The sequence below is a fragment of the Cydia pomonella genome, unplaced genomic scaffold, assembly GCF_033807575.1.
Source record: "Cydia pomonella isolate Wapato2018A unplaced genomic scaffold, ilCydPomo1 PGA_scaffold_166, whole genome shotgun sequence".
NCBI lineage: Eukaryota > Metazoa > Arthropoda > Insecta > Lepidoptera > Tortricidae > Cydia > Cydia pomonella.
Genome location: NW_026907808.1, coordinates 70,642 through 90,762, shown reverse-complemented (window position 1 = coordinate 90,762; position 20,121 = coordinate 70,642). Strand labels below are relative to the sequence as shown.

Genomic DNA, 20,121 nt, shown 5'->3' with positions numbered 1-20,121 from the left:
TTCCGGTATATTTACATATTTTCTTGTAAAAATATAATTCTATATTTTTTAGGAGACTTTGTTATTATAGGCAAAAGTTTGTGAGAAATACTATTTCTTAATATTATTAATGATATGCCGGAGACTGAATGGTAGTTTTTCTAAATTACGGTTGTTTAACGATTTAGTTATATGACTAACAATTTGTAGAGTTAGTTAAACTAGTGTTTTTGTAATAAATCAGATGAAAACAATATTAATAGCCCATACAATCGTAACTTTGCCCTAACTCCAGTTTAACTAGAAAAGTGGATTACATATTTAAGATATCATATGAATGTGAATACCTTGTAGAGCTCCCCTCAACATATTGTTCAATCTGATTATTTTAGTAGAACGTGTTCACATTGTCCGACTCGATTTTGGATGTCCGATGATCCTTGGAGAGAAGCAGCTGCTGGAGAGCGCACTGTGCCACCAAATCCTTGTTTGGTTATCTTTTGAACGATAAACATTTAAAAAAAATATAAATAAGCATAAAAAGCGGTTTATTCATTTTTACTTGTTTGTGGTGGATACATCAGATATCGAGTCGGTCAATGTGGAAATTCTCTTAAATAGATACTAATTGTTAGTTTATTTTAAGGCTTAAGTATTGCAGAGCCTTCTTTCTTCCTCTATTATAAATCTGTTATATAGTTAACTTGTATTAAATAAGGTTATTGTACCTATATTGTGCAGTTTTCATCGTAGCTCGCTGCAAACGGCAGCTGTCGTGTAAAATCTAGGATGAAAACTGTGAAGTAAGGCAAAAGTGTGAACCTTTCATATTAGTATGGTGTTCAAAACACGTGGGTTTGATTTTGAACCTTAGTTGTAATATCATCGTTCTCAAGACAAATACAAAAAGACGACTAAAAATTCGGTCGGTATCCTTATCATGCATAGACAAGAGTTTGAACAATTAGTATGAAGCATATTTTTGCCTTACGGTCATTTAAATATATACTTTAATATTTAAGTATTTTCTCTTTATATATTTTTCATGCGTTCAGGATCCAGCCATCTACTTTATGTTCTTCATAGAGTCCAATGTATGTTCTATAGACTAGTGGCACGAAAATATGTTGACAATTTTTTTACGAATATTTTTTTTACTTACCTACACGTCTACAAAATGTTTGTCAACGTATTTATGGCCCACCCTATTTGTCTGCCTAGATATACGTTATATATGTATGTTTGTGGGTTTGTGTGTTTGTCTGTTGCGGTGGCGGTTTGCTTGTCTGTGCTTTGTTTTTCAGCTTTGGATTTCAGCAATTTGTTCTTTACATGTTTTAGTTACTAAGATTTTATAAGTATCTAATAATGCATTTATTAATCGTATCCTAAAGCGATCGAGTACTACTTTCTGAAGGAAAATTCCTGAAAAATAATACCTAGATATATAGATTTCTGTTACAATCATACCTATTTTACTATATTAATCTCAGAATATCTAGGTGTCTTAGTTACAAAATTTACTACTTACTTGAGTAATTGATAGTGATTTAAAATATTCATGCAATTCAGGCGTCGTAATATTCGCCGTGGGCTGTAAAACCCGACAGATTTTAACCCCGTATCCCCGGGGTCATAAGGAGCTAAAATTTTTAAATAAGCTTGAGTGAAATTCGGCAAAAAAATATTTTGGCCGAAAAAGAAAATTTGTTTTGCCGAAATTTGCGTTTTTTGCAGACAACACGTGTCTCTTTTTACATCTCGGTGAAACAAGAAACAAATTACAACGAATAAGTGAAGTTCTTTTTATTTACAGATAAAAATTGCGAGTTTCCTTTTTGTTTGATGTCTGTCAGTAGGTATGTCTGAACCAAGTCTCACTGTGGCAGCGTCGCAGCCAAAAAGGTGTTTTTACTAAGTTATTACAGAAACAAATTTTCAAAAGAATTGCAGGAAACTTAGTATGACATTTTAGTCTCTAAATGCGGTCAAGAATACACCTTTGAAATCTGTCGGGTTTTACCAGCCCACGGTGTATAAATGAATGTGTAGAATTATAAAAAAAATAGTAATATTGATTTATAATAAAAGTAATATACGCAAGCGGTTCGATTCTAATCGATTCCCGCTAATCGAATGTGTCATAATGCGTGGAAATGATTATGTGACTTTTCGTCACATGCATCATATCCAGTCGATCGGCGTTTGTCAATGTACAATTGTCACCTTGGCTAGGCGTGACCCCCCCCCCCCCCCCACACGGCGTGTGTAGACGTGTCCACGTGCAGAGTACAGAGTAGCTTATAAGTGCGGTCGTGTTGCAGCGTACGGCGGCGGCGGCGGCGCCCCGCAGCGGCCCGCGTCCGCGGCCGGCGGCTCCCCCGCGCTCGACCAGCGCCCGGCCTCCAGGTAACACCACAGACTATAGATGGCGCCACTGCACATTGCATCGTGTATACATAGATAACATCCGTTACTGGGGAACAAATATTTGTGATGAACACACAAATAAAAGCCCCTCCCGGAACTCCAACCAGTCGGTTCACTACCGGCTAGGCTAGGAACCCGATCAAACGAGAGCATGGCAAGCAGGAAAACCTGTCAATAACTATAATGTATTGTTCCCGGCAGATCGTCAGGCGAGTCCGAGCTGTCCGTCAGCGGGGTCTCCAAGGAGAAGAAGGACAAGAAGGGAGTCTTCGGCGGCCTCTTCAGCCGCAAGAAGCGCAGCAGTTACATGTAGTCGGGACATACACCGTGTCGCAGGGCGGCCCGGTAACAAGAATACCACTTACATTATCCCTCTGAACGTCACTGTAGTGCGCGGCGCGTCATCGTGAGCCTTGTCGCAATGCACGAAGGTTCATATTGGGCTGTCGCCGCACGCGACTATTCTACTTCAAAAGCAATTTGAAGACAATAAAAAAACGTAATTTTGTAACAAACATGGAAAAATATCTTTTATTAAACATTTAGCATTTTTTTTTATCGAGATTTAGAATGCTTGCGTCATAACCACCTGTGTCGTTACTTTTTATAATAAAGTTTTGTTGACAATGAAACGTTAAATCGTGTATATAGATTATTGTTATTACTTAACGTCAAAATCGTGCCTTTTACATTATTATTATTCAGATACCATATTTGGTATCATTTTCTTATACAAAAAAAAATCAGTAACAAATATATGTTTTTTTTTAATCTATCATCAGGGACCAATTAGAAAAAAACATTCCCATGTTTTATTCGCCTGTCACAAAAGGGACCAATTTTTAAGTCGGTTTTAAAAATGTATTTCCAAGCAATAATCGACAATAATTTTAGTTATATAAGATATTATTTCGTATTTAAAACACGTAATATGTATGCATAATGTGTAGTGTTGCCATACGAGCGGACATGGCCGCCCGACGCGGTCCGATACCAAACGAAATCCGGTCTTTTGATCGTCTTATTTCGATTTACAACAAATATAATAAAAGCAAGCATACGAGTGGTGGCGGCTCGCGTGGCAACACTTAGTATTTAAGTTTTTAATTGTAATCATACAACCGTTAGAATTTGAACACGAACAACTGAGCGAAGATAAAACAGATGACTACTGAAACACCGACATTTAATAATATTTCTTAAAAGTGTCAAATTATTGACAAACTGCTTTAAACATGATACATTATTAAACTTCGCGCATTATTAAACTAAGCGCTGGTGGCCTAGCGGTAAGAGCGTGCGACTTACAATCCGGAGGTCGCGGGTTCAAACCCCGGTTCGTACCAATGAATTTTTCGGAACTTATGTACGAAATATCATTTGATATTTACCAGCCGCTTTTCGGTGAAGGAAAACATCGTGAGGAAACCGGACTAATCCCAACAAGGCCTAGTTTACCCTCTGGGTTGGAAGGGCAGATGGCAGTCGCTTTCGTAAAAATTAGTGCCTACGCCAAATCTTGGGATTAGTTGTCAAGCGGACCCCAGGCTCCCATGAGCCGTGGCAAAATGCCGGGACAACGCGAGGAAGAAGAGACATTATTAAACTTCGCTCGGGTGTTTCGATTAGATATCATCAATGCATTTTCATACAACAAGTTCAATGCTCGCGTAACATACTTTGTCATCCATACAACACGCACAGGCACTCCATCAGATATATCACAACGGACAAGTAGTTTTTAAATATCTACGACCCTATTGTCAAGGCTGTAGAGTTCATGTTCGGATATTTTAAAGCACTAGTGCAGATATTAGTGGCGGCGTGTCTCAAGAACGTTATAATGCCCTACGCTCCTGTTTCCCTTTACATCCTATTATAGAAATATTCGTTGATTTTTACAATTTTATTGCTTTGTTATTGAAACAATGTAACGTTACGCGGCATTGAAGTGATGTCGCGCAGTAAGTTGCAAAATAATCAGCTTATAATCTCAGAGAAGTATGTTAGAACTAAAACCCCAATAAGGTGGATGAGTAGTTTTTTTATCTACTATTGACAGTCCTCGTCCTGTCTGTACTCTGTATCTTTAGGTATTTAAATACATGCAAACAATTTGTACATTTTCGGGTACTTATAACATTTATTGGTTAACCAACCAAATACAAAACCGCCTGGCTCTGTCACTGAACGACCTGACTTTAACCTACATTATTTGATCATGTAATGTTTACATCTACCCTCAACTGGCTTAAGGAGCCATTTGAGGGTAGATTTAGTTTAAATACCTAAAGATATAGAATATTTCTTAATTTTTCGAGCTATATTGTGTTTACGCTTGCTGTGATCCGAAAATGCAACCGTTACTTTATGAAAATGCATTCTAGCGAATACTGGACGTTGGTATTAAAACTCTGATGTATTTTTCTTATGTTATTACATTTAAGCTTCTAGTTGTTAATGTGAAATATATTTTTATGTATTAATAGTGTATTTTCTTTCATAAATTATAAGTTTCGTCAAATATTCTGACATTAATAGTGAATTACATTAGCATCGGAACGCCAATAATAGGGAGTATTACTGCAATGTCCTGCCGCCAGAGAGCAGCACTATCACATCACATAAACCACAGAGTGACTTATACACACTATGCCTTAAACAGTTTTTTGAGAAGTTTTCACTATGCCATTGATGCATCAAAGCGCTTTGTTTACAGAGGCCTACCGCGAAACACGAAAATCGAGATTTCGTTATCTCTCTCTCCCTCTCTTCTCTCTGTCTCTTTATCCCTCGAATATGCAAGAGGAATAGAGAGGCAAATAACGAAATTTAGATTTTCGTGTTTCGTGGTAAGCCCTCAGAACGTGGTACTGGCGCCCTCTACGCAGCGTTCTGCGTAATATCCCCTATACACTCCCCTATACACTCCCATATCGACAATACCAATACACTCCGCCCACACAACGCATACATTTTTTCAACCGCTGGCTACACTATAATAATATCCTATTAATCTCTTTAGAAAAAGTCTGTCTAGTGGCTCTGTAGGCTGTAGCTCGCAAACCCTCCATGGCTCCGACAGTTTGAACCATTCCCAAAAACTGAATCGACAAAAAAAACTATATAATTATTGAACCTGACCAAATATCTTGATATCTTAATTCTATCTTACCTTGATTCTCTTGAGAATCGGTTGAAAATGCAACCTGAACATCCGGACAAACGAAATAATTTTTGCCCAAGCTAGAACGGAGATCTTCGCTTCGCTTCGGTCGATTACGGGACCTCCAGCCAGATCCAGCCTTCCAACTTTGTAGCACTGCGGGTGTAGTGTTTTTTGGTGATAACTTTAAGTACCGTGAGGTACAATAGTATTTTATGCATCAGTTGTATAAGAAGGGTCAAAAAAGGCGAGTGGCGTGAGTGTGAGTGGATGTGAGCCGGAGCCGAAGGCGTAGGCGAACATTGTAAAGGAATACGCCACGAGAATTTTTTGACCTACTTATACAACGTTGCATACAATATTTTTCCTACGAGTCAACAAAAATAAATCTTAATTTAGGTAAACAAATTACAGCAAAAGTATATAGCCAAGACGCGCGAGCATACCTTGTCACGCGGCCGGCCGGTCGGCGACACCTCCTCGTAACTCATGAGGCCCTGGTACTTGCTACCTGCTAAATTAATTTTTTGGACAGTTTTTTCTCAATTTTGGCCACCGTAGCCTACGGAGACTAACAAGCAACGCTAAGCGGTCTTCGTAGTCTATGGGTGTTGCTATATTACGGGTGTCACATGCGTGTTTCTGACTTATGAAGTAATTATTTTTACTATGCAACCAAATGAATATTTTGTAAGTTGGCATCAATGCACTTAGTTTAAAACCGTATTCGTTTTGATTTTGTTAGGTTGGTAGCCATTAATCGCAGTAACGTTATAGCGTATAAAAGCACAAGAGCTTTTATGAGGAATAGACAATATAGACTTTTCTTGAAATCTTTTATGTATGTTCTTATATTCGTGTTAATGAATGCATAAATGACAGATAACAGTTGAGGAGTAGGAAAATTTTGTTAATGGAGGTATGAAATAGTACAAACTAGGTACAAAAATATGGTAAGCTTTTTTTTATTTTTATTTAGGAATACCCGCCATTGTGACTCTCACTTTATATTGAGCAATTGCGATAATTAAAAAAAAAAAAAATACATAATACTTTTAATAATCGTTCCAGCGTAATTTATACTATGAAAATTGCTCAGAACCATGTAGACTATCCTGATCGGCTAACGAACTTATGGGTCTCAGTCCCCTCACGCCTATCCTCTCGCACCAAACGAACGTTCCATATTCCCTTCGTTCATACTCATTATAGGAAAAACTCATTTCTTGTAAGAGCTGTAATCAGCTTTGCAAACATCATGATCACATCGATCTGTTCTGTGATAGCTTTATACAAAAACGAATGAGCCAAGATGTGTCCCACTGCACACTGTTAACACTTATGCTAATCTTATCTTGATTCTTTCTTTTTTGTTTTATCGTCCAATGTTTAAACTTAGTCTCACTGTCAGCAACATAATTATAAGCATAATTATCATTATACAGTGTGAGTCTTTTTAATATGCACATCGGAAAATCCGGGAAACTACGACAAATCTCATTGACGAAAAAAGGTTAATTTTTTTTTGCTATTACAATTTTTTTATGATTTTGTAAAGTTTTTTTCTCATTTCCATACTACATGTAAATAAAACGTAACTGCTTTTAAATTGAATGGCCCATCGACCCGAATCAAAAACAATAATGATCAAGGATAACAGGCTATGAACATAAGATAATAATTCTAATAAAAAAATTCACCCTTAATTTATTATTACAAGATTTTTAGGGAAATTTTGTTTATTTTCCGCACTTGGTAAGGCCATTGTTTGACCGCTGATAACAAAAGTTTTATCTAAGACATAAACGTGGTCATTTTACTGTTTGAAAGCTAATACGGTGTAGAATAACGTGTTACATAAATGGGATATTTTATTGAGAAAACTTCCATTTTCTGAAAAAAAGTAGGAAAAATAATCTGACGCCGGATATGATGCTCAAAATTCACAAAACCCATGTTAGGCCTATACTGGAGTATGCATTTCAAGTGTGGAGCCCTTATCAAGGTCAAGGTTGGTCAAGGATATTAAGATGTTGGAGAAGGTTTAACATAGTTTCACCAAGATACCGAAGAAACTCAAAAATATGCCCTATGGAGAAAGACTGCACTTCCTGAAGTTCACAACCTTGAAAGAGCACAGAAAACGTGGAGACCTGATTGAGACATACGAAATACTAACCCAACACTATGACCTCAAAGATTTTCATAAGATGCTAGAACGCAATAACAACAACCGTCTGAGAGGTCATTAGTATAAGCTGGTGTCTCGCAGGTCCTACAACAATCCTCATAGACACTTCTTTAGCAACAGAGTGTTCAAAGCTTGGAACAAGCTCCCAGAGGATACAGTATCGGCCCAAAGTGTCAATGAGTTTAAGAATAAATTAGATACGCACGATGCAAATTCTACTCAACACTGAAAACTTTATTGATGACTCTGGATACAGGAATTATCCGTTTTTTCAACTGCCTGCCTGCTTTACAAATAATAATAAAATAAACAAAATTTCCCTAAAAATCTTGTAATAATAAATTGAGGGAGATTCTTTTTAGTTCAAGCAAAGGAACTGGCTAGCCAGCGCCGAGTGTAATATCACATGAACCACTTGGTGCCACTTTTGACCCTTCTATAACTTAAAACCTCTTTAACGTAAACACATAAAACTACGTGTGTTTAATTATATCCATAAGGACACCTAGAAGCCCAAATTTCATGAAGCTAGCTCAAAGGGTTATAAAGATATAAAGGTCAAAAAGTCGTAAATTTTAGCACTGACTGACATATAGTAGGTACCTAAATCTAACCTGCTTCCAGATGACCTGGAAGGATTAAATTTGGAATCCAGCTCGGTAATTGTGTGTAAGCGTAGAAAAAAAAACTAAAAATAAAAAATAGGGGGGGTCCCAATACAATTTTTTTAAATTGTAGCGTTGGACCCGTTACAAGCAGGTATTTGAAACTATCCCAATATATGTATTAATAATACATTTGCTATATAACAGAAATATAAAAATAAAGTTAAGTCAAAAAATAAGTGGTGTCCCCATACAAAAAACTTGTAATATGCGCTAAACAACCAGCCAACGGTGTGACATCGGGTGATAGCGAGTGTGGATGTAATAGGCCCTTGAATTATAAAAATAGCATACATTATATTGCTTTTTTCGATTTGCCAATTATAATTTTTATTACTGGTTGGCTACAACAGACTGGCGGACCGGACGGACAAGCGGACCATGGTGGCATACGGCGTACCAGACTGCCACCATGGTCCGCTTGTAGAAAAAGAGAGTAGAAAGTGGTCTACCCTACGTCTGTTATAGACGTAGCTATAAATGAAAATGAGAAAGAAATTATGCTGACAAGACCAAGGTACGATCCGATCGATACGCCCGTATGCTATGGCTTTTAAACTGTCCTGTCACATTTGACAATGACATGTTGACACGTCAAATTCCTTAAATCGTTTTCTCATCGTATTGCGTTATATTTATTGTTTCCTAAACAATTATTTGTTTAAACGTAATTAAATTAAAAATCTTAGAGGTTCATCACTGATAAATCATTCTGATAAAACATCTTATAACATTGAATTAACTGCATACCTATGCTACATCAGGCAATGGAAGACGATTTTAGCAAGTAGTTCCTTCGAAAGGCTTTTAATATTTTTATTGAAAACGTCCACGTATTACAAGTATTACAAGAAATTAACAAAACTTGGTACTACATGTTACGCTCATAACATTACCTACTATGCGGTATTACTTGTGCCACTTGTGCTTATCAAATGACCTTGAATTTATATTGTAGATATCCAGTTGTATGCGTATTTATATTAATTTCCCCAAATACATTCTGAGTTATATAATATACGCTATTTAAATAATTAACGGACGGTTTACTTATTGTGTTTTTATAATATCAGTGGAAAATAAATACTTAAAAATGGGAACAACATGTAAAAGACGAGGATTCGCAATAGGCCCGGTTTTAAATATGCTTAATGTGTCCAAAACGCGAAAGTTTAAAATGGTATATAATATCAAAATGGTTTTAAATAAAATACTTAAGATTGCATGTGATAGTTATTGATAGGTATGTTTGAATCCTGTATCAAGTATTTAACCTCATAAGGCCCTAGGTACATTACAATATATGAAGAAGAGGGGCTTCAATAGTTTTAGAGAAAGTGGAGAAAATAACACAAGCAGTTGAATATTCAGCAGCAGATTAGAGAACTGACATTAAAATGTAAATAAACAAATATACTTCAAATATTCAAATATGGAATACAAGAAAAAGAACTTAAAACTATCAGAGACAATATAAGGATATAAAAACTATATACAACCTCAACAATATACACTTAATTTCAATCAAATAAGGTCAAATTAAAAATAGGATAATTGTGTAGAGTAGGTTGGCCTTAAGAGTCTGCAGCAAGCTTGGTTCTCCATACAAACATAGTTACACTCTCATTGTAAAATGACTAGATAGATTGCTCTGAAACTGTGTACTTACAATAGGATAAGGTATATCTATGTCTGTAGTTAGTTTGTGTCACCTTAGATACCATAGTTAAAAAAGTACAGCCAATTTAAATTTTTCATTCAAAACTTCTTTAAGCTCTATTTCGTTTGTTTTATAAGCTGGAGCAATATAAAATTACAGGCATATACTGCATGTCATTTTGTGTGCAAAGTTTCATTACAATCCAACACATAGTTTTAAAACATTTTTAAGGTGCCTCTATAAAAAACTGCATGGGTACTATCCCTATCTATACCCTACTAAGTTCTTGCTTGGATCACTTGGCTTCAACTCTCTGGAAGTAAGGCGTAATTACAAGTTTTTGACACATATGTGTAGCATATTGAGGGGCAAAAGTGACTGTCCCGACTTGGTGTCAAGACTTGTAAGACTTTCGGTACCGTTCGTGACAAAGAACCAGCTCAGGCCGCGGTGCTCTAGTCTTTTAGCCGTTCCTCTTGCGCGTACAGTTTCGTGCAGAAACTCTCCAATTCTTCGAGCCCTCAGGACAATTAACGCGTTCTTGTCATCAGCCCCTGACTGCGATGTGTTTGCTAGCAGATGGGTAAATGTATGTCGTGAATGTTTGAAATACTGTAAGATGATGGATGAATGATTTGTTTTCTATTGTTTATTGTATTGTTTGACATGAAATTGTATAATTGCATATTTTAAACCACTTGACATATTTTTAATTTATAATATTTGCATGACTTAATTGTAATTCAATAATTATGTACTATTTTGCATGTATACATTTGCCAGCGCTTTGGTGCGAACTGTAATGCTGTGTAAATATATCGCAATAATAATAATAATAAATGAATAATAAATAAAATGAGAATAAAACTCTGTATGGGAAGGTCAAAACCGAGCTTGCTGTGGACTCTTAATAGGTTTGCGTTTGGACTTGCTGTATGCAGTTTTTAGACTCCTTTTCGTTTATTTTTGTTTTAAGATTATATTGGTGAGTTTGCAGTCTAAAACTGGCTAATCTGCTCTTATTTTCTTTAATCCTCTATTTTTCAGTCTTACCCGGCAAAGGGTTAAAATACATATTATACCCAACATAAGGTGTATATCACATTTCTTGATAAAACAGAAATATATAAAGAAATATAGGTTAATTCAGCCATCATTTTCCAATGCAAAAAACAGAGTCTAGGATTAATTAAGTACCAGCAAAGATCTATAGTCTAAGAATAATATCAAGAAAAACATGCTCGAAAAGATAGTGCCATAGATTTGGCCTATACTTGTGTAGATGGCGATACCATTTCGTAGAAACAATTTTGGTAACATGGCATTCTAAAAAAATAAATAAAACATAATTTATCTATGTATAAGTTTCTTTTTTTCATTTTTAGTTTTAATCCTGTGTCGAAAGATGGCAGTAAATTTACTTTCTTTCTTCCTAGCGTTGTCCCGGCATATTGCCACGGCTCAAGGGAGCCTGGGGTCCGCTTTGACAACTAATCCCAAGATTTGGCGTAGGCACTAGTTTTTACGAAAGCGACTGCCATCTGACCTTCCAACCCAGAGGGTACTAGGCCTTGTTGGGATTAGTCCGGTTTCCTCACGATGTTTTCCTTCACCGAAAAGCGACTGGTAAATATCAAATAACATTTCGTACATAAGTTCCGAAAAATTCATTGGTACGAGCCGGGGTTCGAACCCGCGACCTCCGGATTGCAAGTCGCACGTTCTTACCGCTAGGCCACCAGCGCTTTTTTTTTTGCATGGCAGTAAATTTACTGTGACTACATAATTTACTATGATAATAAGCCCCTATATACTTAGTTCTCTTTGGTAATAGTCATTAAATTCTTACTGGCAATATATTTTATAAAAATGTGTCTTTTTATACTAAGTGTTGTTTCAGCTTCAATCCCGATGATGGTGAAGCAGGAACCGAAGCAGGAACCTTCTCAAGACTCAGAAAAGATTGTCGCCTTGAAACAAGAACTGTATGAAGATGAGATTGTATTCTACAGAGAACCAATACAGCTAGGGTTAGTAATGTTTGTTATAATTCCAAAAACCTACCTAGCGTATACACAGGTGTGGGCACCAGAGAGTTTAGAGCACACGCCACATACCCAACCACAAGTCTGTTGAGCTTACACCCAACCACAAATCCGTTAGTTTCAGAATGTCCTATAATATTTATTTATTATGAATGTTGCCTCAGAACTATTTCAAATAATAGTCACACCCAAACCAAAACATTCGACTTAGTTTAAGTTTCAGGGTATTAACTTATAAACAAGGCCAAGGCTCTATTTTAGTTCAGTAAAGCTTTTATGAACGCTATGGAGCGCAGCATTCTAGGTGATAAACTAACGGATCGAATAAGAAACACCACGCTGCGTTCAAAAACTCGCATTGCTGACGTAGACGAGAAAACCGCTAGGCTAAAATGGGACTGGGCCGGTCACGTCTACCGCATGCACCCAGAGAGGTGGGCTAGCATAGCCACCAAGTGGATGCCGGTAGAGGGACGTGGACGGGGCAGGCCCAGGCGGAGATGGCGGGATGACCTGGACAGCTTCCTGAACAACTGGCCGGAGGAAACACCAAATCGGGAATCGTGGAAATCAAGGGGAGAGGCCTTTGCCCAGCAGTGGGACACTCAAACAGGCTATTAAAAAAAAAAAGCTTTTATGTTACTAACATGATTTGAAATAAATAATTTTCAAAACGCAGTGTACCCATCGAGCTGAAGGACTGCCGCGTGAGGCTTGAGCGGATTGTTGTGAGCGCAGTCACCGCCAACAACAGTACCGAGGACCGCCAAAACTCAACACTTGTTGATGATGATGAAGACTCTGGTGAGTGATGTGTGTACATAACAGTAGTAAGAAGCGAGATAAACAATGTAAACATTCTGGCTGTTGCAGAGCACATAGTCGCACGTGATTTATTTATTCTTCTCTTGCACAAAAGAAAATACAAACGTACAACAGGTGGTCTTAATGCTACAAAGCATTCTCTACCAGTCAATCTTTGGGCAAAGCAGATAACTTGTAATTCAGTCTGTCTTAACCTTTTCGACGCCGTGTCAAACACAAACGCTGTCACTCAAACACCACGCCAACGAAGTGTCAACACTAAAGTTGAACTTTATCCACATGCACGTAAGTCTATGTTGCTCTGTGATCTGTGACGTATTAATCCGTCTTTGGTCTTGCGGTTCGGTTTCGATATATCCGTCGCTGGCGTCGAAAAGGTTTAAGTGATCATGCAATTTTGAATTTCGCGGTACAAGATAACTGTCATAATATAAGAAAATAACTAGTTTTAGTTATTTTGATGATGACATTGACATATTAAATACATAGTAGTTATGTATTCTGTAGAACTAGTTTTAAGATTGTTAGCTTAACAGTCTCTTGACGTGAAATATGTATTTCATACAATTTTTTTTTTTTTTATTCTTTGACATTTGGAGAACCTTTACACCTCCAAATCTTATTATTGTGTATTATTATTTTTCTCAGACCGTGGGGACCTTATAAATCTCCAAACTTAATGTATTAACCGTGGAGACTATACGTCTCTGTCATATTGTATAATATACTTGACTTGGTACATACTAGTTATGTACAGAATGTAGCATTAGTTTATGAGACTGCTAGTTTAACAGTCCAGACGCGGTTTATTTATTTAGTATAAATTTTATTTTGACACTTGGAGAGACTTTACACCTCCAAATTTTATTAGTATTAGTACTCTGACATTGGGGACCTTTTACATCTCCAGATTTAATGTGTTTTTAACCATAGAGACTATACATCTCTATTGTATTGTATTAATTATTTATTTTAAGATTATTATAATGTAATGTTTACCCAGGTATTGGCTGTTGTATTTATAAATGTTGTTATGTATTTTTCATGTCACTATATGATGTTACTATAAATGTTGTATTGACTTGTAAAAGAGCCCTTGAGGCCTACTTGCAGAATAAATTTTTGAATTTTGAATTTTGAATTTATGCCTATACAGGATGAAGCACCCAATATCATTTATAAATAGTGTGAATACTAAGGGGCCTAAAATTGAGCCCTGTGGTATCTATTCTGTTGTATGTAGAAATAAAAAAAGAATTAACTAGTTTTATAAATAACTCAAACATGTACTTTTTTTCAGTTTCATCGAATGAAGCAAGCGACAGCGAGTCTGAACTGTCGGTCGACACCAGCTCGAGCGAGCGTCATGGAAGTACTTCCACCACACTTACAAACACTGACAACAAAGGGAAATTCTCTTGCGTAATTTGCAAAAAAACGTATACTAGAAAACATAATTTAAAAAATCATGAATTCATTCACACAGGGGAAAAACCTTACTCGTGCGTCATTTGTAAGAAAGCGTTTTACATTTTCAGAAGTTTAAGGGAACACGAATACACCCATACTGGAGAGAAGCCTCACTCTTGTCGAATATGTCGCAAGAAGTTTAGATCCTCAAGTTCCTTGAAGTCACATGAAAATGTTCATACTAGTGTAAGGGCTTACAACTGTGAATTTTGCCAGAAAAAGTTTAAAACCATATCCATTTTGAAGATACATACACGTATACACTTGGGTATTAAACCTTACTCGTGCAAATTGTGCGAAAAAAACTTTACGCAAATACACCATTTAAAAACACATGAACGTACACATTCAGGGATCAAACCTTTCTCGTGTGTCGTGTGCAAACGAGAGTTCGCGCAGAAAGAATATTTGAAGAACCATGAACTAATTCACACGGGAGAGAAGCCTCACACTTGCGGAGTATGTCAGAAATCATTCCCAACCGCACGATCCTTAAACCGACATAAACCTGTACACTTAGCCAATAAAAATAAACCTTACTCGTGCCCTATATGTAAGAAAGAGTTTACACAATCTAGCAATCTAAAGACTCACCAACGAGTGCACACTGGAGAGAACCCTTATTCTTGTAAAATATGTAAAAAGGAGTTTAGGACATCGACTTCCTTAAACGTACATAGGCGAACCCATACAGGAGTGAAGCCTTACTCGTGCGATTTGTGTCATTATAAGAGTACACAATTAAACCATTTGAAAGCTCATAAGCGTGTACACTTAGGGATTAAACCTTACTCGTGTGTAGTGTGTGACAGAAAGTTCTCGCACTCGAGCCATTTAAAGAAACATGAATATCTTCACACGGGAGAGAGGCCTTTTCGCTGTGAAATATGTCCGAAGAAATTTACATGCTCTAATTATTTGAAACGACATATTGAAGCGTATACGAGTAAGCCTAACACCTGCGGAATCTGTCACATGAAATTTAAAACCGCAAAGAGTTTTAGAAGTCATAATAAAAGTGTACACTAAGGAATGAAGTGAATGTCTACGTTTCAGTTGTTCTCTTCCAAAGTCGCATTTTCCAACTGATTCTCGCCGTGAACCCGCATGTTGTGAACAAAAAAGATAATAGTAACAAAAAAAACTTATGCAACTTTGATTTTTACAATGGGAAGAATTAAGATAATTATTGCCTCTATTAAGATAATTAAACTGCATATTATTCTTAAATAAACAACACACAGATCAACCAAGCCCCAAACCAAAAATTACTAGGTACTAGGGTGACCTAGGTACTAGGTAGGGTGGGGGGGAGGCTGGTTCGCGAATTGTTATTATTAAAAACATTACACACCCAGGGGCATTAATTTGTCTGTTTATCTATATATTTAAGTATGTTCATTGTCACCCTAGTACCTAGTATTTTTTGGTTTGGGGCTTGGTTGATCTGTGTGTTGTTTATTTTCAAAACATTGTACTCATATTAAGTAAGAATAATATGCAGTTTAATTATCTTAATAGAGGCAATAATTATCTGGGTGTGTAATGTTTTTAATAATAACAATTCGCGAAATTTCATTTTGCATAACTTGAATTGCATAATTTTGAAATGTAGAAATTATGATTTGGTATAAAAACAAATACAATAAAAACGAATTACATAATTTCGAAAGTAATTATAGTTTAGTAGCATAGTAATGTATTTGCATAACAGGCAACCAGTATAATGTTCACTTTGTATACTATTTTATACTCGGAACGTTTTTTATTCATGAAAACCAACAGCATAATATTGAAGGTGTGGTTTCACAATCAAACCACGGCAAATCGTTCATAAACTTTATGTGATTGATTTTGCTGAAAGTTTAACAACACTGAAATACTAATTAATAAAAAAACTTAAACATTATATTTGCAAGGAACATAATCGATTTTTCTAAGCGTCAAACTTACCTACATCCGCTCCTATAAACAAATAATATAGGAGGGTATACAAATGAAATACAGGAGCTTTCTCAATAAGATATTAAGTTTGATTTTCACGCCTATTCTACTGACAAAGTTGTTTGACAAACTATACTATAGTCAAATCCGATTTGAGCATACAATTTCATCAGATTGGCGAAAAATAGTTACCGTCTGGACTGGCCTTAATGTAAAAGCTATCCCCGCTTCCCGATATTGGGCCTGAAATCAGGGCTACAACCACCGCGAAAGTCGAAGTTCGTCAATTGCGGGCATTTTTCTCTGTAGCTCTAATTACGTCTTAGTGAGAGTAAAAGAGAAAGATCCCCGCAATGTGCGAAATTCAGTTTTCGCGGTAGGCCCCCAGTCCAGATTTCGATGTCAGATAATCGATTTCGTTTCACGGAATATCAGCACATCGTTAACAATATTTGAAATGTAATAAATACTTTGTCTCCAATTGCCAAACATTTTCAATGTATGATATTTTTGCATATGAACCATTTTTAGGGTTCCGTATAGCTAAATGGAAAACGGAACCCTTATGGTTCCACATGTCTCTCTGTCTGTCTGTCCGTCCGTATGTCACAGCCACTTTTTTTCCGAAACTACAAGAACCATACTGTTGAAACTTGGTAAGTAGATGTATTCTGTGAACCGCATTAAGATTTTCACACAAAAATAGAAAAACAAAAACAATAAATTTTGGGGGCTCCCCATACTTAAAACTGAAACTCAAATTTTTTTCTCATCAAACCCATACGTAGTGGGCGATAGGTTTTCAAAAATGATATTTAGGTTTCCAATATCATTTTTTTCTAAACTGAATAGTTTGCGCGAGAGACACTTCCAAAGTGGTAAAATGTGTGCGTGTGTGTGTGTGTGTGTGTGTGCCCCTGTAACTTTTAAAATAAGAGAATGATAAAATACAAAATATATGATGAACTACCATGCAAACTTCCACCGAAAATTGGTTCGCACGAGATCTAGTAAGTAGTTCTTTTTTAATCGTCATATATGGTACGGAACCCTTCATGGGCGATTCCGACTCGCACTTGGCCGCTTCTTTACAATTCAAATATTCTAAACGATGTGCTGATATTTGGTGAAACGGAGATATATTATTTTCACCACACCAACTGGTAAAGTTTGTTCAAAAACTAATGAGAAAGTTGCATTTTATCCACATGTGGGGCAAAGTAATCAGATGCAAATTTTGAGTTGTTTCTTTATGTTATCTGGCAGAATTGACTTTTAAATGATGATTTTGAATATTATTTTTTTATTACGTTCATTTGGATTTAATTTGGTTTGATTTTTTTGTATTTCATAGTATTATCCTCGCGTTGGTGTGGTGAACATTTTTGTGTTTCACTCGGAGGCAAAGTTTGTTTAACCCACGTGAACTTAAAACCCTCGCAACGCTCAAGATTCCACTACTCGAATCACCCGCTACGCTCGTGGAATCTTTCGCTTGCTCGGGTATCAATATTAGCACGAGCGGTTAAACAACAACTTTGCCCCCTTGTAAAACAAATAACTATTCTCGGGCCCGAAATCGGGTCCCGATAAAGTGTGAATTGGCGCTTAAGTAAGAGTAATTTTACAAGTATTTGAGTAAATAATACAAGTCCATAGTTGAACAGTATTTTTATTAAGTATATAATATATTATTAGATTAACGTTAGAATAAGCATTTAATTCCTCGTATGTAGTTCAAAGATAAGTGTGTTTCACGATGAGAATAGCAAATGATCACTTCTGTTTAAACATATTGTTATATCCAAATACAGTCGGAATATTTACGGCGATATTTGTCTATGCCTGGAACCAACTGAAATCGAATTAATATATTTTAATATACCTACTCTTGTAGTTTTGCAACAACGAAATAGAATAACTACAGAATTCTGAGTAGACCTTACGCATGGGCGTCGGCCATGCGGAGAGGCAGCCCCTTCCCCGTCACCCCTTAGAGGAAAAATGTCTAACTATATGTATGCCCCTCCCCGTCTCCTTGGCCATCGGCCATATGAACTGTTGAACATATGAACAAAAAATATCGATTTTGATCTTCCGCAAGATGAGGAAAAATTAGTACTAACTCTTGCCGAGTTCATTGCGCCGCTTATAAAACGGCGTAAAGACTGCAGGGACATATGACCTTTTAAAATTTTTCGTTTTATTTATTTTTGTTGTTTATAGTTATTTTACGCTATGCTGTTATGTGTGTACGTATACCTAACGGCAAGTTCTAATGTTAATTTAAGTAGTATTTGTGTCTATCTTCAGCCCCATATCAACCTTCATTCCAATAACGTTCCCAATGACGCGCCGCACACGATAGGCGTTGCGTTCAAAGAGTTCAGGATGACTCACGTCACGCTAGCCCGGACCGGAGCTTCCTACAACAACTCTATGAAAAGCACCACGTGCTCACCAATCCAATCACCAAATCTGGAGACAGAAGCTATACTAATATTTTATAATGTACGCAAAGATTTAAGGATATTTTTTTTAGTATATTTTGTAATTTGCATGCTACACTAATGTGACTAAATTCAGATAATGTACAAATGTAACTGCTGGTTCCCCGCGATACAGGTCTCACTTAGTGCGGGGGCCCCTGGTAAATAATGTGAACTTAATTTAGTTTATTCTAGGTCCATGGGGTCCCAGCGCTCACAAGTTTTTTGGAGAATTCGCGAAACGTCTGGTTGACGTAACTGGTGACCGAAGAGCTGGCGGCTTCCTTGCACAACGTATTGTATACAACGTGTTGTAACGTATTGTTGTATTGCGATACAACGAGGAAATGCCGCCAGCATCCTTGGTACAATGCCTCAAGGGCCTATTTTAGATATAAGCTAGTTATAGTAATCATCTGTATAGACCCATTATGTATATTGTTATTGTAAATAAATATTGATTTCATTAAAAAAATGTTGGTATATAAATTATTTCATTTTTTTTATCCACAGTCGTCACGTTCCTCAGCCATGCCATGAGGAAACGACAAAAAAGAAGATCACCAATCAGCCGTCAAAATGAGGTGTAGGGCGCCTCGGCCCGGGCACGGGCCAGCCTAGCGGGAGGCGTGAGTCATCCTTTAAGCGGGTTTTACTGTAACTTAACTACGCACCTTCTTCATTTCTGTTTTTATGCACGTTGTCACTTCGCCGCCTTTAGCACAGTCCTCATACTTTTTATTATTCACTGGAATTAAGCACAACATTTTCTTCGGTTACCGCGACAGGTGTATATCGCGTATAAATAATTTAAAATACACCCAGACGTATCCAACCCTTTACAGCGGTCGTGGTCAACGAGAGACTGAGAGCAGTTTCGCACTACCTCCGATCCGATTCGGACCAGTGAAAATATGGTCCGTAGTAGCCGTAGAACTATTTCTATATTTATATTTATTTATTTAACAAAGTGCAAGCTAAGTAAGTTTCTATGGTAAGTTACGCACTAGAACCGATCTCGTCCGTCATCCGATTTCTTTCGGGTCTAGAGCGTAACTTACCATAGAAATAGTTCTACGGCTACTACGGACCATATTTTCACGGGTTCGGATCGGACATAGTGCGAAACCGCTCTAAGGCTCTAGAGAAAAATATATTCATCCGTCAAAATTAAAATGTGCAAAACTGTCCACATATAAAACGAATGCTCAGTGTAGGGTTCCGTAGTTACCCGTCCGTCAGAGTAGACTATCACAG

The 20,121-nt window shown here is 36.9% G+C and overlaps 2 protein-coding genes across 6 annotated transcripts in view; both read left to right on the top strand.

Annotated features, from left to right (window-relative positions):
* LOC133533444 (spectrin beta chain, non-erythrocytic 5-like) overlaps nucleotides 1–4,895 on the top strand; it is a 109,185-nt gene extending 104,290 nt beyond the window's left edge. The window contains exons 84-85 of the mRNA XM_061872427.1: nucleotides 2,304–2,388; nucleotides 2,611–4,895. Of these exons, the coding sequence (XP_061728411.1) occupies nucleotides 2,304–2,388; nucleotides 2,611–2,722 (197 nt within the window). The 3' untranslated portion in view covers nucleotides 2,723–4,895. The remainder of the gene's footprint in view (nucleotides 1–2,303; nucleotides 2,389–2,610) is intronic.
* A 4,087-nt stretch (nucleotides 4,896–8,982) lies between these two features.
* LOC133533443 (zinc finger protein 28-like) lies at nucleotides 8,983–17,845 on the top strand. 5 transcript variants are annotated; one of them, XM_061872425.1, is made up of 4 exons: nucleotides 8,983–9,299; nucleotides 11,992–12,121; nucleotides 12,816–12,940; nucleotides 14,262–17,845. In XM_061872425.1, exons 2-4 carry the CDS (start codon nucleotides 12,003–12,005, stop codon nucleotides 15,458–15,460), a joined length of 1,443 nt encoding a protein of 480 aa, XP_061728409.1. In that variant the 5' UTR covers nucleotides 8,983–9,299; nucleotides 11,992–12,002; the 3' UTR covers nucleotides 15,461–17,845. The 5 variants fall into 5 exon arrangements, with proteins under 5 accessions (XP_061728409.1, XP_061728408.1, XP_061728407.1 ...); XM_061872424.1 differs by having other exon boundaries at nucleotides 8,983–9,611; XM_061872423.1 differs by having other exon boundaries at nucleotides 8,983–9,674.
* Nucleotides 17,846–20,121: the final 2,276 nt, after the last annotated feature.